Source organism: Penicillium argentinense, assembly GCF_028826775.1.
Source record: "Penicillium argentinense strain IBT 30761 chromosome Unknown utg000004l_segment0_segment0, whole genome shotgun sequence".
Lineage (NCBI taxonomy): Eukaryota > Fungi > Ascomycota > Eurotiomycetes > Eurotiales > Aspergillaceae > Penicillium > Penicillium argentinense.
The window spans coordinates 2,646,090-2,664,382 of record NW_026622663.1 but is presented as its reverse complement, the minus strand read 5'-3'; the positions used below and the strand labels follow the sequence as shown (position 1 = coordinate 2,664,382).

At 52.4% G+C, this 18,293-nt stretch overlaps 3 protein-coding genes across 3 annotated transcripts; all 3 read left to right on the top strand.

Moving 5' to 3' along the window:
• Nucleotides 1-4,892: 4,892 nt before the first annotated feature.
• Nucleotides 4,893-7,593, top strand: N7532_003892 (M13 family metallopeptidase; the record flags this gene model as incomplete). Its single annotated transcript, XM_056616386.1, has 5 exons — nucleotides 4,893-5,044; nucleotides 5,101-5,333; nucleotides 5,401-5,909; nucleotides 5,964-7,056; nucleotides 7,115-7,593. The coding sequence occupies 5 exons, from the start codon at nucleotides 4,893-4,895 to the stop codon at nucleotides 7,591-7,593; spliced, it is 2,466 nt and encodes an 821-aa protein (XP_056476743.1).
• Nucleotides 7,594-9,348: 1,755 nt separating this feature from the next.
• N7532_003891 (mitotic regulator LTE1) lies at nucleotides 9,349-14,455 on the top strand (the record flags this gene model as incomplete). Its single annotated transcript, XM_056616385.1, has 5 exons — nucleotides 9,349-9,737; nucleotides 9,912-9,986; nucleotides 10,036-13,512; nucleotides 13,565-14,151; nucleotides 14,208-14,455. The coding sequence occupies 5 exons, from the start codon at nucleotides 9,349-9,351 to the stop codon at nucleotides 14,453-14,455; spliced, it is 4,776 nt and encodes a 1,591-aa protein (XP_056476742.1).
• A 650-nt stretch (nucleotides 14,456-15,105) lies between these two features.
• N7532_003890 (uncharacterized protein) lies at nucleotides 15,106-17,877 on the top strand (the record flags this gene model as incomplete). The annotated part of the gene is made up of 3 exons (XM_056616384.1): nucleotides 15,106-15,283; nucleotides 15,391-15,776; nucleotides 15,886-17,877. 3 exons carry the CDS (start codon nucleotides 15,106-15,108, stop codon nucleotides 17,875-17,877), a joined length of 2,556 nt encoding a protein of 851 aa, XP_056476741.1.
• Nucleotides 17,878-18,293: the final 416 nt, after the last annotated feature.

Here is an 18,293-nt window from a genome sequence, read left to right as displayed (position 1 = left end):
TCCATACGGTACAATGCCCTCGAACGGTGGGCAGGCATTCCGCGCGCCTCGGCAAGCTTGCATCTCCTCCTACGACCTGCTGTAGTAGGTCGGTTCCCCTGATTTCCCAACACATGTCCATGACATGCATTCCTTGACCATGCCGCATCCAGCAGGTGCTGCCACGCAAGAGAAGAGTTCTCGAAATTCCGCCATGCCGTGCTGCTGCAGGGGCTGCGAGAGTGACTGATCTATCTCCGGCACTATTGAAGTCGCCTCGGGGCGTCCCTTGCGACAGGGCCAATCAGCGACGCTGGCACCTGCGAAGAATGAGATTCTTGTCCCAATCTTCTCTTCACGCAATTATTTCCCTAGGCTACCCTACGGTCCTTAGGGATCTGATGACGATAAGGGCACCCTCCTTACCTCTGTTTCTCTACACAAATCCCTCGGGGCAGCCAGTTCCCGCTGCAACCCCAGGACCCGCGCCAGGGACGGGTGGAGATGGACCGTGGTTTTCGATGGTTCTTCGCTGCGCGCCAAGCCGCCATGCGGAATGCATGAGCGATCGGCACGCTGTTGTTGAAACCGCGCGCGGCGGTATCGCCAAACGCAAGGAATTTTCTGAAACGTTGGCGGATTCCTCATGCTTAGACCACCACCAGCCCAAGTCCCCCACACAGACAGGAATCTGCTCCGGCCCAATTCTGTTTCTGGGCGATCGCCTCCTCACCCCCCAGGCCGGGTGAACTCAATTTGTTCCCCGACGATTTCAGTTCCTGGCCGATGGACATACCAGTATAATGTATGCAGTCCGTATTAGGCCGAGGCTTCCGCGGCTGAAGTGGCTGTTCGCGCGCCCTGCGGCGGTTCGCTCGCAACCAATACCACTTCGTACTGGACGTCTCCAATAATCTTCAGTCCACAGGGTCTGGGATCCGTGAGCGGAGCGACCTCCCTGTGTCTGTCGCCTCACTGGTCGACGTGTCAACAGACGGTCCCGATTATGACCCATCAAATCATAACCATCATAAAACCATGATATGATGGGTAAACCAGCAAGTTCGGCAATACGCAGGTGGAGCATGTCATGGACAGCACCTCCACACTACAAAGGCCAGCCATACCATCGCGTGCCATTTACAAGCCCGTGCTCGCGATGCGGAAATTTCTAACTCGTACACTGCGAGCTCAGACTCGGGACGAGAGCAAAAAAGGAATAAAAGAAAAAAAAAATTTGCTTCTCATCAAACGCCCCATAAATCAAGTGGATCAGCCCGCCAGCACGAAGCCGTACTGGATCGTGGAATCCGCATCTGCACCCCACAATACCACGGCGTGGTTTACACGGTGGTCCGTACGTCCCGTTGGCGAGGCTCGTGGCCACTCGTGCCGTGAAATGCAAAAGGGGGTCCTCTTCGGCTGGTCATCTCCGGTTTCATAATCTTCGGGCTGACCGTCGCGATGCACCGTCCGGTCGCTAAGGCAGGGGTGATCCTTTGCAGAAATCCGGTGGAGACAGATGTGCCTATCATACGGGATAGGTCAGGCCGGATCGAAGATGCTGCTTGAGGCCGATTGGGAGGCGAATTATCTCCGGCCACCAAGGTACGGCAGGCGCATGTGGAATTGATATTGATGGATAGGTCAGACGCGCAATTGACTGCAGAGCACATTTAATGTGATGTAATGTACTTTAGGATGTTTGTGTCTTAAGGCAAACCGTTATTGCTGAAACGTGGAACGTGGGGTCGAACCATGCGGGTGTTCAGTTTGGATATATCTCCAGACTTTAAAACAAATACGAGAATCTTCACGATTATACAGGTACAAACGAGCTTTTTTTTGACAATAATCCGTCACAAAAACAAGGAAATGAGCATCAGCAACATCGACGAGCATCGTATCCCCGTTTGCTTCGTGAGAATACTCGTTTTCGTTTCTGCCAGGGAATAAGGTGCCTTTCTTGGCAAACCCACTGGGCATCGTCCACTCTCGCCCGGTTTGATGACGAGTCGAGGTTCGTGCACTACAAGTAAACTGGCTCAAGCTCTCGGAGGCCCTCACGAAGTTCCAAAAGGTCGTGAAGGAGTCCGTCCTCCAGCGGCCAGACTGTTCTTGGAACCTCAACCCGCTTGCTGTGGGGTTTCCTTTAGATGGCCACATGGGCTTTCGCCATCCCCAACGGCGATCATCAATCCTTGACTCCGGCTCGACAGGCGCAACATGATGTGTAAAATGCACGAGACCCCGCCGAAGTTTAAACTCCAGACGGAAAAAACGCACAAGCAATTCCTCGCCAAGATGGGCGAGATCAACCCGGAAGTGACAGCCGCCACACCGCTAGACTGTAATCAAACCTTCCTGGCTCGGGTTTGCACGCGGGATCAGAGCATGGTCCAACGGGAAAACGGTCCTAAAAAAGTGGCCAGTGGGACGGGGGAAAATTAGACGTTGTCGATCCGCATTTGACAGCAGCCCACATCCTACTCTTCAGGGGGGCTCGCTGCCTAACCACTGGGACCGTTAGCCCCGGCTGTTCGGGATTTGCTCCGACGCGCCGCTGCCAAATCGGCCGTCCTGCAGAAAAAATGACTCGGCCTTTCGTGCGCTTTCTCGGAGATTTTGACACTGGCGCCCGGGGTGGCTTTCTTTCTATCTTTAGATAGGTATATTTGCGGGCCGTTGAAGCCTGGCTTGCGACAAGTGTGAGGAGGACCGAGCCCTGAGGATGGGCTCTGTCTTGAAGAGAAGCTCTGTGCACTATCGCTAATGCTATTTTCATTGTGCTCCACCCCCGACTTGTTGGAAGCCTTAGGTCGTGGGCCATGATAGCATGCTACTAGCAAGATACAGCTCCTGGAAAGAGGATAATCTGGATGCGTCAAGTGTTTTGGTAACCAGAGTTTCTTAGGCTACTTCTTAGCACAGTCCATGGTGAGAAGGTCCTATTCAACCTGCAGCCTTTATCTTCCGGGGTTTTCCTTGCCCTAGGCGGCTGCATACAATCCCAATCAGTCTCTTGCTCTTCCACTTTTTCGGAATGGACAAAGTGCTAGCGAGTCTTGGGTCATAGAACTCCTCAGGGCTTCAGCTCAGGCATCTTTGAGTTTTCTCTGTCGAACTTGATCGAATTCTTATAAGTTGTTTCCCTTTTGAATATCCATAGCTCAGCAAAAATCACATGCTGTGGAAATTGGGCATGGGATAACAAAGCCGCCGGCTATCTGCACTTTCCAATCACACCTCGTACAAGAGGTGTCGGGTGCCTCGGGTGAACACTGAATATTCAGCAGTCCCTGTGGGTGATTTCTGAGCAGGCACTAGACTACAGAGTCGCACGTCTTTCTATCTTGCTCATAACTTCAGGTTTCCCATCCTGCCCAAGCCAGCCAGCTGATCTACTACCCTCAGCACCTTCATCTATCATCCATGTTTTAAACACCACCTAGGGTAGCTTCTGAGCCTATCATCATCCCTCACAGAGCTCACATTCCTCAGAGTCCTGTCCGTCTCCTGACAACCGAACCGCATTTTCTCTTGTTTTTCACTTCACCCCTATCCTCTCTGATTTTCAACTTCTTTCCGAGCTTTCCGATCCTATCCTATCATCTCAGTGCAGATGGATCCGACATTTGCCCACCTAGTTCAATGGCTTCATCAAGAGATCAGAACATGTCTTTCATTGAAAAAAGTCGAGGCGTCCATGCAAATAACCGGAGAGACTATCCCTTTCCCATGCAGATCCTGCAGTCAAACCCTCGGGAGGGCATGTGGAATCAGAGTGCGAACATTCGTGGATATCCTGATGAGATGCCAGACCAGATAGACCCGGACAGTAAAGAATACAAGATCTGGACCACTCTGCTGAATAGACTGCAAGGGACCGAAGCGTTTCAATCGTCCACACATCATCAGACACGGAATACGCGCTACCATCCCTGCTTTGTCTACACCGCACTACAATCACGATTGCTTTACGTTTTCGTGAGCGACGGGAGCCAGATGACCATCGACCTTATACGACCCGACATATCTCATGTTATTAGCGCAATTCACTTTCTTACTTGTCATACCGAAAAGCAAAAAAGACCATTTCCACCGCGAGATAAATTGACGAGCCGCAGAGGACCTGGCTAGTCGGTTTGCTCAGCAGGCAGCTGCGGTTGAGGCTCGGAAAGTTGATCAGGAGCAAAAGGAGCTACACTTAGCGATGCAAGCAGTCCGCACTGAAAGCAACGCAGCAGGGTAGTCATGCCCCCGACCACCGCGGGGTCTGCAACGTATAGTTTGGATCAGTTCTTCGCGCCTGCTCGACGGTAGCTGATCATATCATAGTAGTGTCTGAGTATAAAGCGCGTGCAAAATAGCAAGAGCATGATGAAGGTGGCAATCAATATTGAAACTCTGCCACGTCTGACCAGAGCTTTGCTCCCACACAAAATAGATATAATGGGGGTAAAATATGACTACTACCCTAAAAATTAAGAATATGTGATGGATATGACCAGGATTCTCACCCGATGTTGTGTTACCGCACCACAGGAATCTATTGGCAGGATGTATATCCCCTGGGCTGGAATCCCCAACAAGTCCTACACAAATGCCATTTAAGTTTTCAGGGCCTTCTGAACGCACCTCAGTAGTCGCATAAAAATCCATGGGATCGTGGCTGTATTTAGATGTCCAAGGAGACACCAGAGCAGAGATAGGTATATCTGGTGTTACGGGGCAAGCGGACCATTGTGTCTGGAACAAAAAGACACGCGACCGTCCCCCGCAAGTATTATCCACTTTAGCATGGGTCCTCATGTTGAAGCCAATACTGACAAGTTTGGATTCGTCCGTTCAGTCCCATTTACCAAAAGAGGAAGTTATGCAATATCGGATGACTCATCAATATTGGACATGTGATGCCATCCCCTCAGCTGGCAGCTTCCCCAAACCTCGCGCGGAGTCGTCCCTCGCCTGATCAACGCAAACGAGAACCCTCAAAGAAACCAACCATACAAGTGCAAGCTGGCATACGAGTCGAGTTTCTAGCCATGGCACAGCCATATTCCAGGTTGGTCTGTCAATGTTTGGTAGATCCTCCGATGGTGGACATTAATAGCTCTCTAGAGAGGTCGAGAAGCCTGGATTGGTCGACATGAGAACAATCGAGTCGGACAATATGCAGGTCCCTTTGGAAGACAACGAAAGCGCCAAGATTGCGAACAACACGTTTGTCTATCGCGTTCTGAGAACCCGGCATGGTGGACAAAGAGCTCGCCCCCTGCGAGATCTACTCAAAAGCGCCGTGACAATCGGCTGGGTTGGCCTCGCCATTTATGGCGTGCTCAAGTTTGTCAATGGTATGCATCTCATCTCCTCTTCTCATCCGATTAACCAATAATTTGACCGTGGTTCTCCCGATAACAGACAGTCCCATCGGAGTCCCCACTCCACGCCCGCAATCCCCACCAGCCATCTGCCAAACCCCGGAATGTATCCATGCGGCATCAGAGATTCTCTATAGCCTCGACCCCAACTATGGCCAAATCGATCCTTGCACCGACTTTGACCAATTTGTCTGCGGCGGTTGGAGAGAGCGCCATGACATGCGCGCTGACCAGGGTTCTGTTTTTGCCGGGACCATAATGGAGGAGAACGCTGAAACCAACCTTCGGCATATTCTCGAGCAACCACAAGCTCCAGACTCGGCTGACATCAATAACTTCGAGAAGATCAAAGCTGCATACGATGCTTGCTTGGATGAATCGACCATCAAGCAGCGCGGAAGTAAGCCCCTGGATGAGCTGCTGGCTCGCCTGCAGAACTTCTATCCCTCAAAGAGCGGCCTGGTTGCCGGAACTCAGGATCACCTCACGGATGCTCTTTTGTTTCTGTTGAAGACTGGGGTGTATGCCCTGGTATCACCGGGTGTGTCTGTGAGTCTCACTCTGCCACTTTCTTTGACGGACCATCAAAATTGACAGCGCCAGGCGGATGATCGAGATCCTGACAATGTCGTTATTACGGTGACGCCACCTCGTGCGATTGGCCTTCCTGCGAGGGAATATTACAACAATACAGAGATGGTGACCAAATACACCGATGTCGTGAAGCAGGTGCTTCAAGGGTTTGGAGGCAGCGACAAGATTGCCGAGAACATTGTCGCTTTCGAAACAAAGCTTGCCAACGCGACCCCGGACACTGCAACCCAGGAGGACGTGACAAAGTACTATAACCCACGCACTGTCAAGGAGACCGAGTCACTGCTCCCCCAGGTCTCGTTCGCCGAAATTATTGCAGAACTGGGTCCTCATGATTACAAGGGTGACCGCCTGATTATTGGCTCGCCTTCATATATGCAGGCCCTGTCTGACATCTTGACTGATGCATCGCGAGAGACTGTTTCATTCTTCTTGCAGTGGAAGCTCATCCAGCAATATGCGACTTACATCGAGGATGACAAGATCACTCCTCTACGTCGATTCGAGAACAAGCTCGAGGGAAAGGACCCTCAGTCATCTGAGGAACGCTGGCGCAAGTGCATCAAGCGTCTTGACTCGGGTCTTGGTTGGAGCCTCAGTCGTTTCTACATTTTGAGCTCCTTTCCCGAAGCCTCGAAGAAGCTTGGTGACCAGATCGTGTCGGACATCAAGGAGCGATTCGCTTTCACCCTGGACCAGACTGCTTGGATGTCTTCGGATGTCCGCAAGCTGGGCATCAAGAAGGTCGAGAACATTGTTCAGAAGATCGGATTCCCCACCAAGAACCCCAACCTGTTGAATGCACAGGACGTGGAGAAATATTATCACGACCTGGAGGTATCCGACAGCAAGTTCTTCGAGAATGAAGTTGCTGTGGCACGGTTTGATCTTCATAATGAATGGTCCAAGCTGGGCAAACCGACCAACCGGGACGAGTGGGATATGACAGCTCCGACAGTCAATGCCTACTACAACCCGCCCGGAAATGAGATTGTTTTCCCCGCCGGCATCATGCAGCCCCCAGTGTTCTACGGGCCCAAAGCCCCGCTCTACCTTGCCTACGGTGCATTCGGCGCTGTGAGTGGTCATGAGCTCTCACATGGTGAGTATTCCCCATGACGTGAAGAATAAAACGCTATGCATCTACTAACATCCCGTAGCGTTCGATTCCACTGGTCGGCACTATGACGAAATTGGGAACTACACCGATTGGTGGGACGAGAAGACTGTCAAGGCGTTTGAGGAACGGACTCAATGCTTCGTTGACCAGTATTCGAATTATACTGTGGAGGGACCTGGAGGCAAGGTTCTTCATGTGAATGGCCGCTTGACACTGGGAGAGAACATCGCCGATGCAGGCGGCCTCGGTGCTTCGTTCCACGCGTGGAAGAAACGCGATGAGGCCAGGCCCGATCTGGCCCTTCCCGGACTGACTACCTTCAGCAAGGAGCAGTTGTTCTTCGTCTCGTATGCCAACTGGTGGTGTGGCAAGACCACCAAGGAGGCTGCCGAGCAAAGCATCTACAATGACCCACATGCTCCCAAGTCGGCCCGCATTATTCTGACGATGGCCAACTCGCGCGAATTCAGAGATGCTTTCCACTGCCCGGCGAAGAAACCGGTCTGCAAGCTTTGGTAGATCGCACACGGTTGCACGTTGAGGTATGATGGGGTACTGTGAGAGGGGCCTGCGCCGTTTATGTTTATCTCCTTTCAGCTTCTTTTCGGGGATTATTGGTACATTTTTTACAATTTTGCGATCATGATGATTAGCATCGATCAGATGGGGCACCCCACAATGAGGCCCCGGAATTGTATGCATATTGTTCAGCGTTTCTCGGTGTCCGACGTTGTACTCCGTACTGTATGCAGGGTAATAATAAGCCCCCCTTTTCTGAGGGTGTTGCTACGGCCACACGCCCTTGTCTTCCACCCCACCCCCTCCTGGCTTTATCCGTATCTACTAGTACTTCAGACTCCAAAGTCTATGCAAGCGGAAACGGTAGACCTGCTCTATGCATAAATAGCCTGGCCTGAGCCCATTTCTTTGCCTCGGAATCTGACCTACCAGCGTACAAAGTAGGCGCCCAGGCAGATGACCAGGTTGACGATCGGATAGGTGATCAGGCAAGGTATCTCCTCGCAATGCACAGTTGCACATGGCGGCTTCGCTCGCGTTTACGGGGACATCCGAGGTATCATCTGCAGCAATGTGATCGAGAGTTGCGCGACGAGCTAATCGTACCTCTCGACAGCTAGGGCAAGTGCTGCATCGAGTTAAGGCTCCAGGCAAGAAAAACGATCCCGCATGGAAAGTGAGCCTCCGCTGCAGATCATGGAGGGGCTTTCGGGGGCCTGAGAGTAGTTGAGATCGACTGAGATGAGATCGCCGGGAGGAGACAAAGGCAGATCCCGGTAGATCATGTGAAGGATGCAAAATTGCGGGTTGAGGTGCCAACTGCCCTTAATTAAAAAAAAAAAAAAAAAAAAAAGAAAGAAAGAAAGAAAGAAAGAAAATTAACCCCCCTACTGGGGTCCGCCGGTGGAACTATGGTAGATTGAGGCGAGCAGCGCCCCCTTTCAGTCACGCCAGCCCTTAGATCAAAATCGAAATCGCAAGAGTCACACAGCTGAGCGCGGCGAGTGCAGGTGGAACCGCTCCCCTCCTTCCCACTGCGCCGGAACTGCATGAGACAAGCGTAGTGGGAATCAGGATCCAGGAGCTGAGAGCTCCATCTGTCAGCTCGTCCAGTGCTCAGCTCTGCGGGTTCCAGCGTCGCGGGAGTGGAGACGGCATAACGGCGGCAGCATCGGCCAACCAACGCCGGAGGGAGTTCGCTTCACCGGGGCGAGTGGCAGAGAAGTGGGGGCAATGACCTATCACCCAGAATCAGGCCATGGCGATCTTGATGTGATGAGATCGATGGCAGATACAGCAGAACTGGCGGGAGGGGATGGTGGACGGGAGGAAGGAGGGAGTTAACAGATCATAACACTGCTGCAGCTGTTAGTAGAGTATAGAGTGTAGTAGGCAAGCGCACCCACGGTTCCGCCCCGAACGGCCGGTCTTTTCTGCCCGTCAAGCAGGAGGTTACCCAGCGTTCGCCTACTGGTTCCGCCGCCCCGGGACCGTTCCCCAACTCCACTTGGGCAAAAAACAGAGCTGTCTCCCTTTTTGCGTCATGTCATTTAGTCTCTGTTTTCTCTCGGTTTCTCTGCTTCTCGTCCCACGTCCCGTCCCATCCCCAATTCCCATGTCGTCCTGACCGATTCCCCTTTGGGTTACTGATGCCTCTGTGTTTCTAACGCCTGCGCCCCCCATTGTTCTTCGCGTCGCGACGGGTGGAACGGTTCGTTGCAGAGCTGTTGCCCGGGGCTCTCGCGTCCACCCGCGATGGAACCCATGGAACCCTTCCCGGCGAACGTCGACCACCCGCTGCATTCCAAAAACAAGGCAGGCGAGCCTCAAGTCCAGATCGACGAGTTGCCCACCTTGAATCGGACGCGCATAGGAGGAACTCCCGATGCGACATCGACTTTACGCCGTGCCAATACCGTCGCACAAGGCGGCAACATAATCAAGCGGAATTTGGAACTGAAGGCCCTCCGGGATAGGACAGCTACGACGGGGGTCCGGGCGAAAGACAGCCATGAATTGTTACGAAAAACTCCCTTACAACGCTCACAGACACACCGGGGCCCACTGGAGGCGCGTCCGGCGCCGAGGAAGGCTGGTCATTTCACCGTTGGCAGTGTCGGCCAGAACGGGAAGATCTTTCTCAGGTACGATCGATCGAGAATTTCGGCGATGTGGTCTCGTGTCACCCTCCTGCCACAGCAAAGCTGACAATACCTTCTCCCGCAATCAGGCCGGTTGCAAATCCACCCCAGAAAGCCCCCCAGATTGCTCCATTCGCCACCATCGATCAAATAACAACCAATTATCTCCAACCCAAGAGTCACGCGCATCTCCGAGATGATCCCTCGCGGTGGTCCAGTTCGCAGCTGTCTGAACTACGCCCCCGTGGGGAGGTAGGCGTGGATAACGAGTCGGCCATTCCAGAATCCACTCGCGCTGAAGCCGTCGGTTCCCCTCGCGAGGGAGCGACTTCGGTTTCGACGATTTCCGAGAAGCAGTCAGTGGCCGGAGCCGGGAAACGGGGGAGCTGCGCATCGTGATCGATCGATCGGAGGATCGGCCAAAATCTGCTGATGAGAAAACCCCCAATACCGCGCTGGGGGTCCCGATGCCTCGTTATCGGCTCGGTTCACCACGGTTCAACACAGAAGGTAGCGCGGGCCTGCAGAGTTCCGTCTACACGCGGACCTCAATGTCCGATAATTTTCGAAATTCGACCTTATTGGGCGGTATGGCGGATCCGCTGCCGACACATCTGTCGAGTGGACATTGCAGAGACTCATACTCACGGCACCGCCCGTCCTTCGCGGTCTCCATGTTCTCGGGGACGGCGGCCATTGATCTCAGCCGGGCCTCGCCAGCGCCGCGAAACTCCATGGTTTATGAATTGAAAGGACCAGTGGAACCCTCCATCTACGAAACTCTGGTATCGGACATGGACAGCGAAGCCGTCGTGCGCTATATACCCGGCACCAAGGATATCAGTGCTGCTACGCCTGCTCGGATCGTCGCGCAGATCTCTTCCGAATCTTTCATGGATTATGAGCTCGTGTCGGACTTCTTTCTTACCTTCCGCTGCTATCTTTCGCCAAGCCACCTTCTTGCATTGCTTCTCGCACGCTTGAAATGGGCTATCAACCGCCTGCAGGAGGATGGAAGAATTATCCGCATCCGCACCTTTGCTGCTCTCCGCCATTGGATTCTGAATTATTTTGTGGATGACTTCATCACCCATTATGATCTTCGAACTCACTTCTGTGAAACTATCAATGATCTGTATGAAGACGTCAAGTCTCGGGAGAATGGCGGGATGAGTGATTTGAAAATCCTCCTTGACTTGAAGCGTTGCTGGAACGGCAAGTGCTCGATCTACTGGACCACCTCCGACTATTCTCGCACATACAACGACCCCGATAGTCCGATTGCACCTGGAAGCATCCACTTCGAGCTACCCAATGGCGATGCATTTCAGCCAGACGTTCCACCCGCAGAAACTAGTTTCCAGGAGTCCGCCCCCGCTCCATCTCATCATGATCGAAACGACTCTGCTGCAACTACTCAGAGTATTCCCTTTTCAACGAAAAGTGACCAAAGTCTAATGGCACTTTCTTGCTCGCTGCCTCCTAGATCACCGAAGCGCTTTTCGTTCTCCCACTCCAAGGGCAAGGGGCCACGTCCGGTGCCATTGGGCCTGACAAAGACGACATCTCCGCATGAGCCACCTCCCTCATCGCCGGTGATACCGCGCCATCCGTTCCATGGCCACGGCCATAAGCGAAGTGCCAGCTTCTCAGACTCGGTACGAGATGATCGGCTGCCCTCGTCGGGAATGGAAGCTGGATCTACGGGGACAGCTCCCCAGGAAATCTTGGACCCTGTTAGCTTCATTCGAGGAGCATTATATCCCCCCGCAGAATCATATATGACCATGATGGCGCCGGAATCACCTCCCTTGGCTCCTCCTCAGTCGAACTCTAACCCAGACCGGAGGAGCACACCGGATGGAGGGCCCAGAATAGGCCAGTCCAATTCCGGGATGAGAACTATAATTGGCTCAATTAAACGTGCACTGCATACAAGGAATGGAGGCCAAAGTGTTTCCGCACGGATTGCAAATGTTTCGGAAGCAATCTCATTGCCCTCTCGTGGAAAGACATCTGCCATGCCCAATAATATCTCTTTAGGGTCCGAATTCTACAGGGAGAGGAAGATGGCTGCGATTCCCAAGCGTCCAGCAAGGATTGATGTGCTCTGTGATGAGGCTCTGAGGCAATATCGTCTAGCCATTAATCCAAATGAGGCCCAGGGGGAGCTCCAACCACCGGCGAGTGCGCAGCGGCCCCAGATCACACTACAACAATCTTCTCCAAACCCAGGGGAGCAGTCCTCTCTCCAGGCACCTCGAGCCGAGCAGTCGAAAATTAAGAGTGGCATTACCTCAGGTAGTGGATCCATTGTTATTGTTGATGACACCGGATTTGAGTTTCCTTTAATGACTGGAGCTATGCAAGAGGAGCCCGGACCGGATGTTTTGGACCATCATGTTCGTTCAACTTCCGACAGCAGAGTGACTTCGGATGGCCAATCAACACAAATGGAAGGCGAGTATCTGCTTCCGGTATTCTACAATGGTGAGGAGCCATCCACTCCGGTACCAGAGCCACCTCTCCATCGTCCTTCGGTCATTTCTTCTCAACGGAGGTCTTACATTGAAGGCCAAATCCCACCCACTAAGAGGATGTCACTTTCTCTTCGTCTCCGGAAGTACGCATCGTTCCAGAGCGGGATGTCTCGACAACGCCAATCAATGGGCAGTGACCCAGGCAAGTCTATTTCCAGCTCTAGTTTTGCGCAGGAATCATCGGATAAACCATTTGGCCCGGCACTCCGCAGACGACCCGGTGGAAATCTGCGACAAATGCAATTTGTCGACGATAATGACCCCGAACCGGACCGGCAATCTTTCATATCCAACCAATCTTGTGGCGACTCCCTAGCGGAGACAACGACAACGACCACGGATGTTGTGTCAAGACCACCAACCGCCCTGGTTCCTCCAAATCCTCGCTATTCTTTGATACACGGTGGAGCCAACCGAAATGTGCGACGCTCCTTTGAAGCAGCGATTGCCCGATTTGCTGAAATCCCTGATGATGATGACGGTGGAGTTGAATCGACTTTGCTTAAGCTCGAGGGAAAATGGAGTCCTCCTTCGTCTGCAACTTTTCCGGCCGGCCAGGAGCAGCCCGAGAGCTCTCTGGGACCCACTGGCAAACAAACATACAACCGTCAACACAAGGACTATGCCGGTGGGGATCGCAGACGCCAGACCGACATATCAGCGTACTCCACTGTCGGGGGTCGGCTGGCACCGCCCCGGCCCTATTCTGACTCCGTGGCAGAGTCCGAAGAATCATATAACTCGATCCCACTTCTCGAACGAGGCTTGTCAGACGAGTCTATGAAGCCTCCCGCAAACAGAAGCGTCACCCATAATACCTGTGGGGCTCCTCTCAGCCTTGTCTCCAGCGGAGACACATCGGAGCTAGCATCGTCCCATCCCTCGATCCAGATCATCCAGAAGACAGAAAGCATCCAGCGGATTCCTCGGGGCTCAACCAATCCCACATCAGGTCCTCTCAACCTCGGCCAAGAAACACCCAAGCACAGATCGGCTCTGTCCTCCGATATGTCTGTCGATATGGTTGACTCGCGTGAAGCCATGGAGGGTCGTATATCGACCGATACTCGCAGTCTGACAGTGTCGACTGTCGAGATTCCGCCTCATCCGTTGGCGCACCCGCCCTCTCCCCCCGATGACCATCCAGCACCCAGGCTCTTTTGGTTCTTGCGCTTCGCCAATGGACAAAGTGTTGTTTCAAGCGCAGCCTCTTACGCCGGATACCTCTCCTCGGCGCCGTGAAGCGGACGCTCCCAACCAGAACTCCAGAAATGTGCCACAATTCTCGAGTAATGTCCTCTCGAATTCTGAGCAGTATCACGCCTCGCCAAATCCTCTCAACGAAACTGGGCCCAGCCATGTGCCATTCGTGCTTGCGTGCGAATCTCAGGTGCTAGCTCAGCAACTGACCCTCGTCGAGATGGCAGCCTTGAGTGAAGTCGATTGGCGGGATCTGGTCGAGATGAGATGGAGCAGTGGTTCGCCATGCATTGTCAGTTGGGTCCAGTTCCTTAGTGCGGAAGAACGTAAGGGTATCGATTTGGTTGTTGGCCGCTTCAACCTGATGGTAAAATGGGTCGTGTCTGAAATCATTTTGACCCTCGATATTCACGAGCGGGTACGCACTGTCATCAAGTTCATTCACACTGCCGCCCATGCCCGCCGCATCTGCAACTATGCTACCATGCTTCAGATCGCCATTGCTCTGTCTTCTTCTGATTGTTCTCGGCTGCAGAAAACCTGGCAACTGATTCCTCAGGAGGACAAGCGACTGTTCAAAGACATGGAGTGTTTGATTCAACCAGTGCGCAACTTCCATGATCTCCGGGTCGAGATGGAGACAGCCAATCTTCAAGAAGGCTGTATTCCATTCATCGGTAAGCTTCCACTCCCAAGTTGAATTCACGCACAAATACTGATACACTAGCAATAGGCTTGTACGTCCATGATCTTACCTACAACGCACAAAAGCCCGCCCAAGTCAACAGCAACGCGGGTGGCTTACTGGTCAACTTTGAGCGATACCGCACTGCTGCGCGTATTGTTAAAAGCCTACTCCGTCTTATCGACGCCAGCACCAAGTACCGCTTCGAGCCCGTACAGGGTATCATTGAGCGATGCTTGTGGATCGCATCTCTTTCTGAAGAGGATATTCAGTCCCGCAGCAAGAGCCTCGAGTGATCTTGCTCTATATAAGATTTGTATTCTTGCTTTCTCTTTTTTTTTTTTGATAATTGGTTTCTTCATACCCCCTTTCGCTATCAGGCGTTGACTTCCGCCATATATACTGTACCTCTACATACTGGGCACTCTTTGGGTACATTTTCTTATTAGCCCTCGTTCTTTCTGCGTTTGAAGCGAGCATCTGCATATGATCTGGGAATCTGGAAATATCATGGTTGAATGGGATTTATATACGATTTATTATGATTCGTCCATACCCTCGGTGTCCTCGGCTTAGATCGCCATGTACTCAATGGCGGCAGAAAACTTAGATTGGTCTACTTAGCCTAGCGGTTTGCTCCATAAAATTCTCTGCGACGATCTTCAGCCTTCATTTTATCCGGGAACCGTAACACCGTCGGATAGTCGGTTTCATATAAAGTGGGTTGGGCCAAGGTGCGTCATAAAGCGGCCTCACTGGCGGTGGTTGGATCTACGTGCCGAAACACCTTTTTCAGCTGCGGCCCAGCTCACTCCCTCCGACAACACCTATTTTGATCGAGGAGGGCCCCCTCCGTTTGCGCGTTTCTTCCCTCAGGGACCGTCCTAGACACCTTACATCCTTTGGATGTCCTACTTTCGATCTCCTCGACTGTAGGCCCGCCGCGATGGACACGACCGAGCCACGACGCGGGGCTTCATTGGAGGTCGACCCTGACCACAACCACAGCCCCGCGTCCTCTGGAAGCCCCCAAGAGCTCCCCGAAGATCTTCCCAAGTCGCTGGACGACCGCCGATCGGTCCCGGTGTTCCAACAGGAGACGGAGATGTACGATGCGTGGCAAGGTTCGAACTCCCTTCTGTCTGACCTCGGCTGGCCCGGCCAGTCTAAAGGACTGTATACTAGCCTTTCATTGTTGCTAGAAGCTAACACAGAATCCTTTTTCCAATAGGCCAGTCGCAATTCCTTACTACCCCAGTCGCCGCGAAACCGCTGAGCTTCAGCCTCGCCCTCGATGACCACGCACACGACTCGGAGCACGAGCTACGAGCTCGCGATATGGAGGACAGCGACGCTCGATTAATGGAAATGCTCGCCGCACAGGCTGCACATCGCGAATTTGACTCCCTTGGTGCCGGTGAAGACAGCGTAGCGGCCGACGAGAAATTGACAGTCGCGGAGAAGCGGGATATTCTTCAAAAGAGCTTGAACATGGCTGCGAGCAACGGCGACGTGGAGCGGGTGCGGAGGATCGTTCAAGGATCCGCTAAAAGCTATGTCGATGTCAACATGCCGGATGAAGAAGGGACGGTGCCCTTGATATACGCGAGTTGCTTTGTGAGTAGTCCTTTCATTCTTGAGAAACGCGATCTTGGGACGGGGGCACGCTTTCTTCCGAGGAACCCCGTTTTCTTTTTGTCTAGCAGGAACTAACAGTCTATTCTAGGGACATCAAGAAGTCGTTGCTGCACTTATCGAGGCCGGAGCTTTCGTCGACCAGCAAGATCGCAATCAATGGAGCGCTTTGATGTGGGCTATGACAAATCGACACAAAACGATCGCGAAGACGCTCCTCGACCATGGAGCTTCGCCGGATATCAAGTCTTCCTCTGGTGGTACTGCTTTCGATTTTGCGCAGCCCGGCAGCGAAATTTCCGAGTATCTGCATGAAAACGGTTACAATTTTGGACCCAGTGCTATTGAAGATGATTTCTATGATGCTGGATTAGCGCACGGTCGGTTCGAAGACGAGATTGCTGAGAACGAGATGAAACGTCGCATGATGATGGAAGAGAGTGCTATAAATCTCGAGGTCGACTTGTCCAGCCTTGGATTAGACGAAAAGTTCGAGGTAGGTGCTCCTGTACGACTAAAAACCAGTCGAAAGAACTTGAAGGCTAACGGCGAGGTGAAGCCTTCGGATGACGACGATTTTGAAGAGCAACAGGAGTTCGTCTGGGATCGATGCCTGAATGATCAGATGTTCGTATTCCAAGACCACGAGCTGGAACGTATATTGGACATGATCATCACAAACATGACGCCACAACGGTCCCCTTCTCAAAAGCCTGTGCCAGCGAATCTCCTGTTCCTCAGCGCGCGTTATGCACACTATCATGCCAGTCCTGAGCTTCTTACGACATTACTCACATTCGCCACGGAAAAAATCAACGATGTCGTGGAACGTTATCAATGGGATATGACGATGCAGGCATTCTGGTTGTCCAATGCAACACTTCTGCTTCATTACCTGAAGAAAGATGGCGAATTGCAAGAAGCGACGGTCCAATTTCAACTTCACTTGGCCGAATTGATCAACGAAATTTTCGTTTTGATTATTCGTGATGCGGAACGGCGTATGAACAAAGTCCTGGATGCGGCAATGCTGGACCATGAAACCATCCCTGGGCTGGACGATATTCCCTTCCAAAATGAATGGAAGCTGTTCAAGAAGAAGAAATCCGAGGCTCCGGAGCCTGCGGACAAGCGATTCCGACCCCCATCGCCACGCCGCCGAGCACAGATCTCACCGCGCAACATTACCTCCTTGCTGTCATCAACGCTGTTTGTCTTAGATCTGTATGATGTACACTCGGTCATCACCACGCAAATTCTGTCCCAGCTACTGTACTGGATCAGCGCGGAAGTCTTCAACCGGATCATGAGTACGAGGCGATACCTGGCGCGAACGAAAGCCATGCAGATTCGCATGAATGTCTCAACCTTGGAGGATTGGGCTCGTAATAACAACCGACAACCGGAACATTACGAAAACGGTTCTATGACCAGTACAGGGGAGACCACAGTCGATGCCGCTCGCCGACACCTGGACCCAGTTATTCAACTACTTCAATGGCTGCAATGCTTCTCGTCGCTCGGTGATGACCACGAATCCCTTGTGACAACTCTTCTCCAGCTCCAACAGCTCACTCCGCTGCAGCTAATCCATGTCGTGAAGTCATACCGAGCTGAGGTGGGCGAGAAGGGCTTGACGAAACAGGCCATGAAGTTTCTCCTCGATATGCAGCGTGATCCAGAAATCCTGTTCCGGGAACAACATCGAATCCAGGTTGAGAAGGAGAAGGCTGCTGCTGCACCAGAATCAGATGCACCCGAAGATCGACCAAAGACACCTTCCAAAGATGAACCTCAATCTACACCCGCAACACCCGATCCGAACCTCGCGTCTCCGGGTTCAGTAGGCACATCTTCTCGGCCTACGAGTATCGCTCTACAGTCGAGGGAAGACCGCCCAGGCAAGGAAAGTGTTTTCCTTGACCCAACATTATTCCTCCCTTTCTCCCTTCCCACCAGTACAGATATGCTCATCTCCTACGGGGCTGGTCTCGGCGGGACCAACCGTGAGCGAGCAAGAAAGTACATTCCCACTGTCCCACCGGAGGTTCTCGTCCGCCTCGACCGCGGAAATGAAGTATAGGATATCATCATTTCTTAGGTAAGACGCGAGGCCCTGTGTGAGATCATTTTTCTATCGCTCCTATTTCGCATCTTACCCTAATTTCCATGCCTCATCCCTAACTGGGGGTTCGGTGCTGTGGTTGCGCGATGTATGCGATTTCGGTATGGATTTGGAGGATTTGTGGACAATGCGATACCCTCTGTGATCTTTGCTATATTTTTTAATGCTGGAAAGTGCTTGTCGGCGCGTTTTAGTATATAAATAGATATTTCCTAAGTGGAAATCAAATTCCGTGAACAGAAACTAGACTTTTCTTTTTTTTTCACGTAGATTAGATGTTTTGTAGCTCTCTATGTCAATAGTGCTCAATCATGAGGTGTAAGTAATCCATCTTAAGCTTCGGGGATGAGATGGTTTTGTGAATCGGGGCGCCA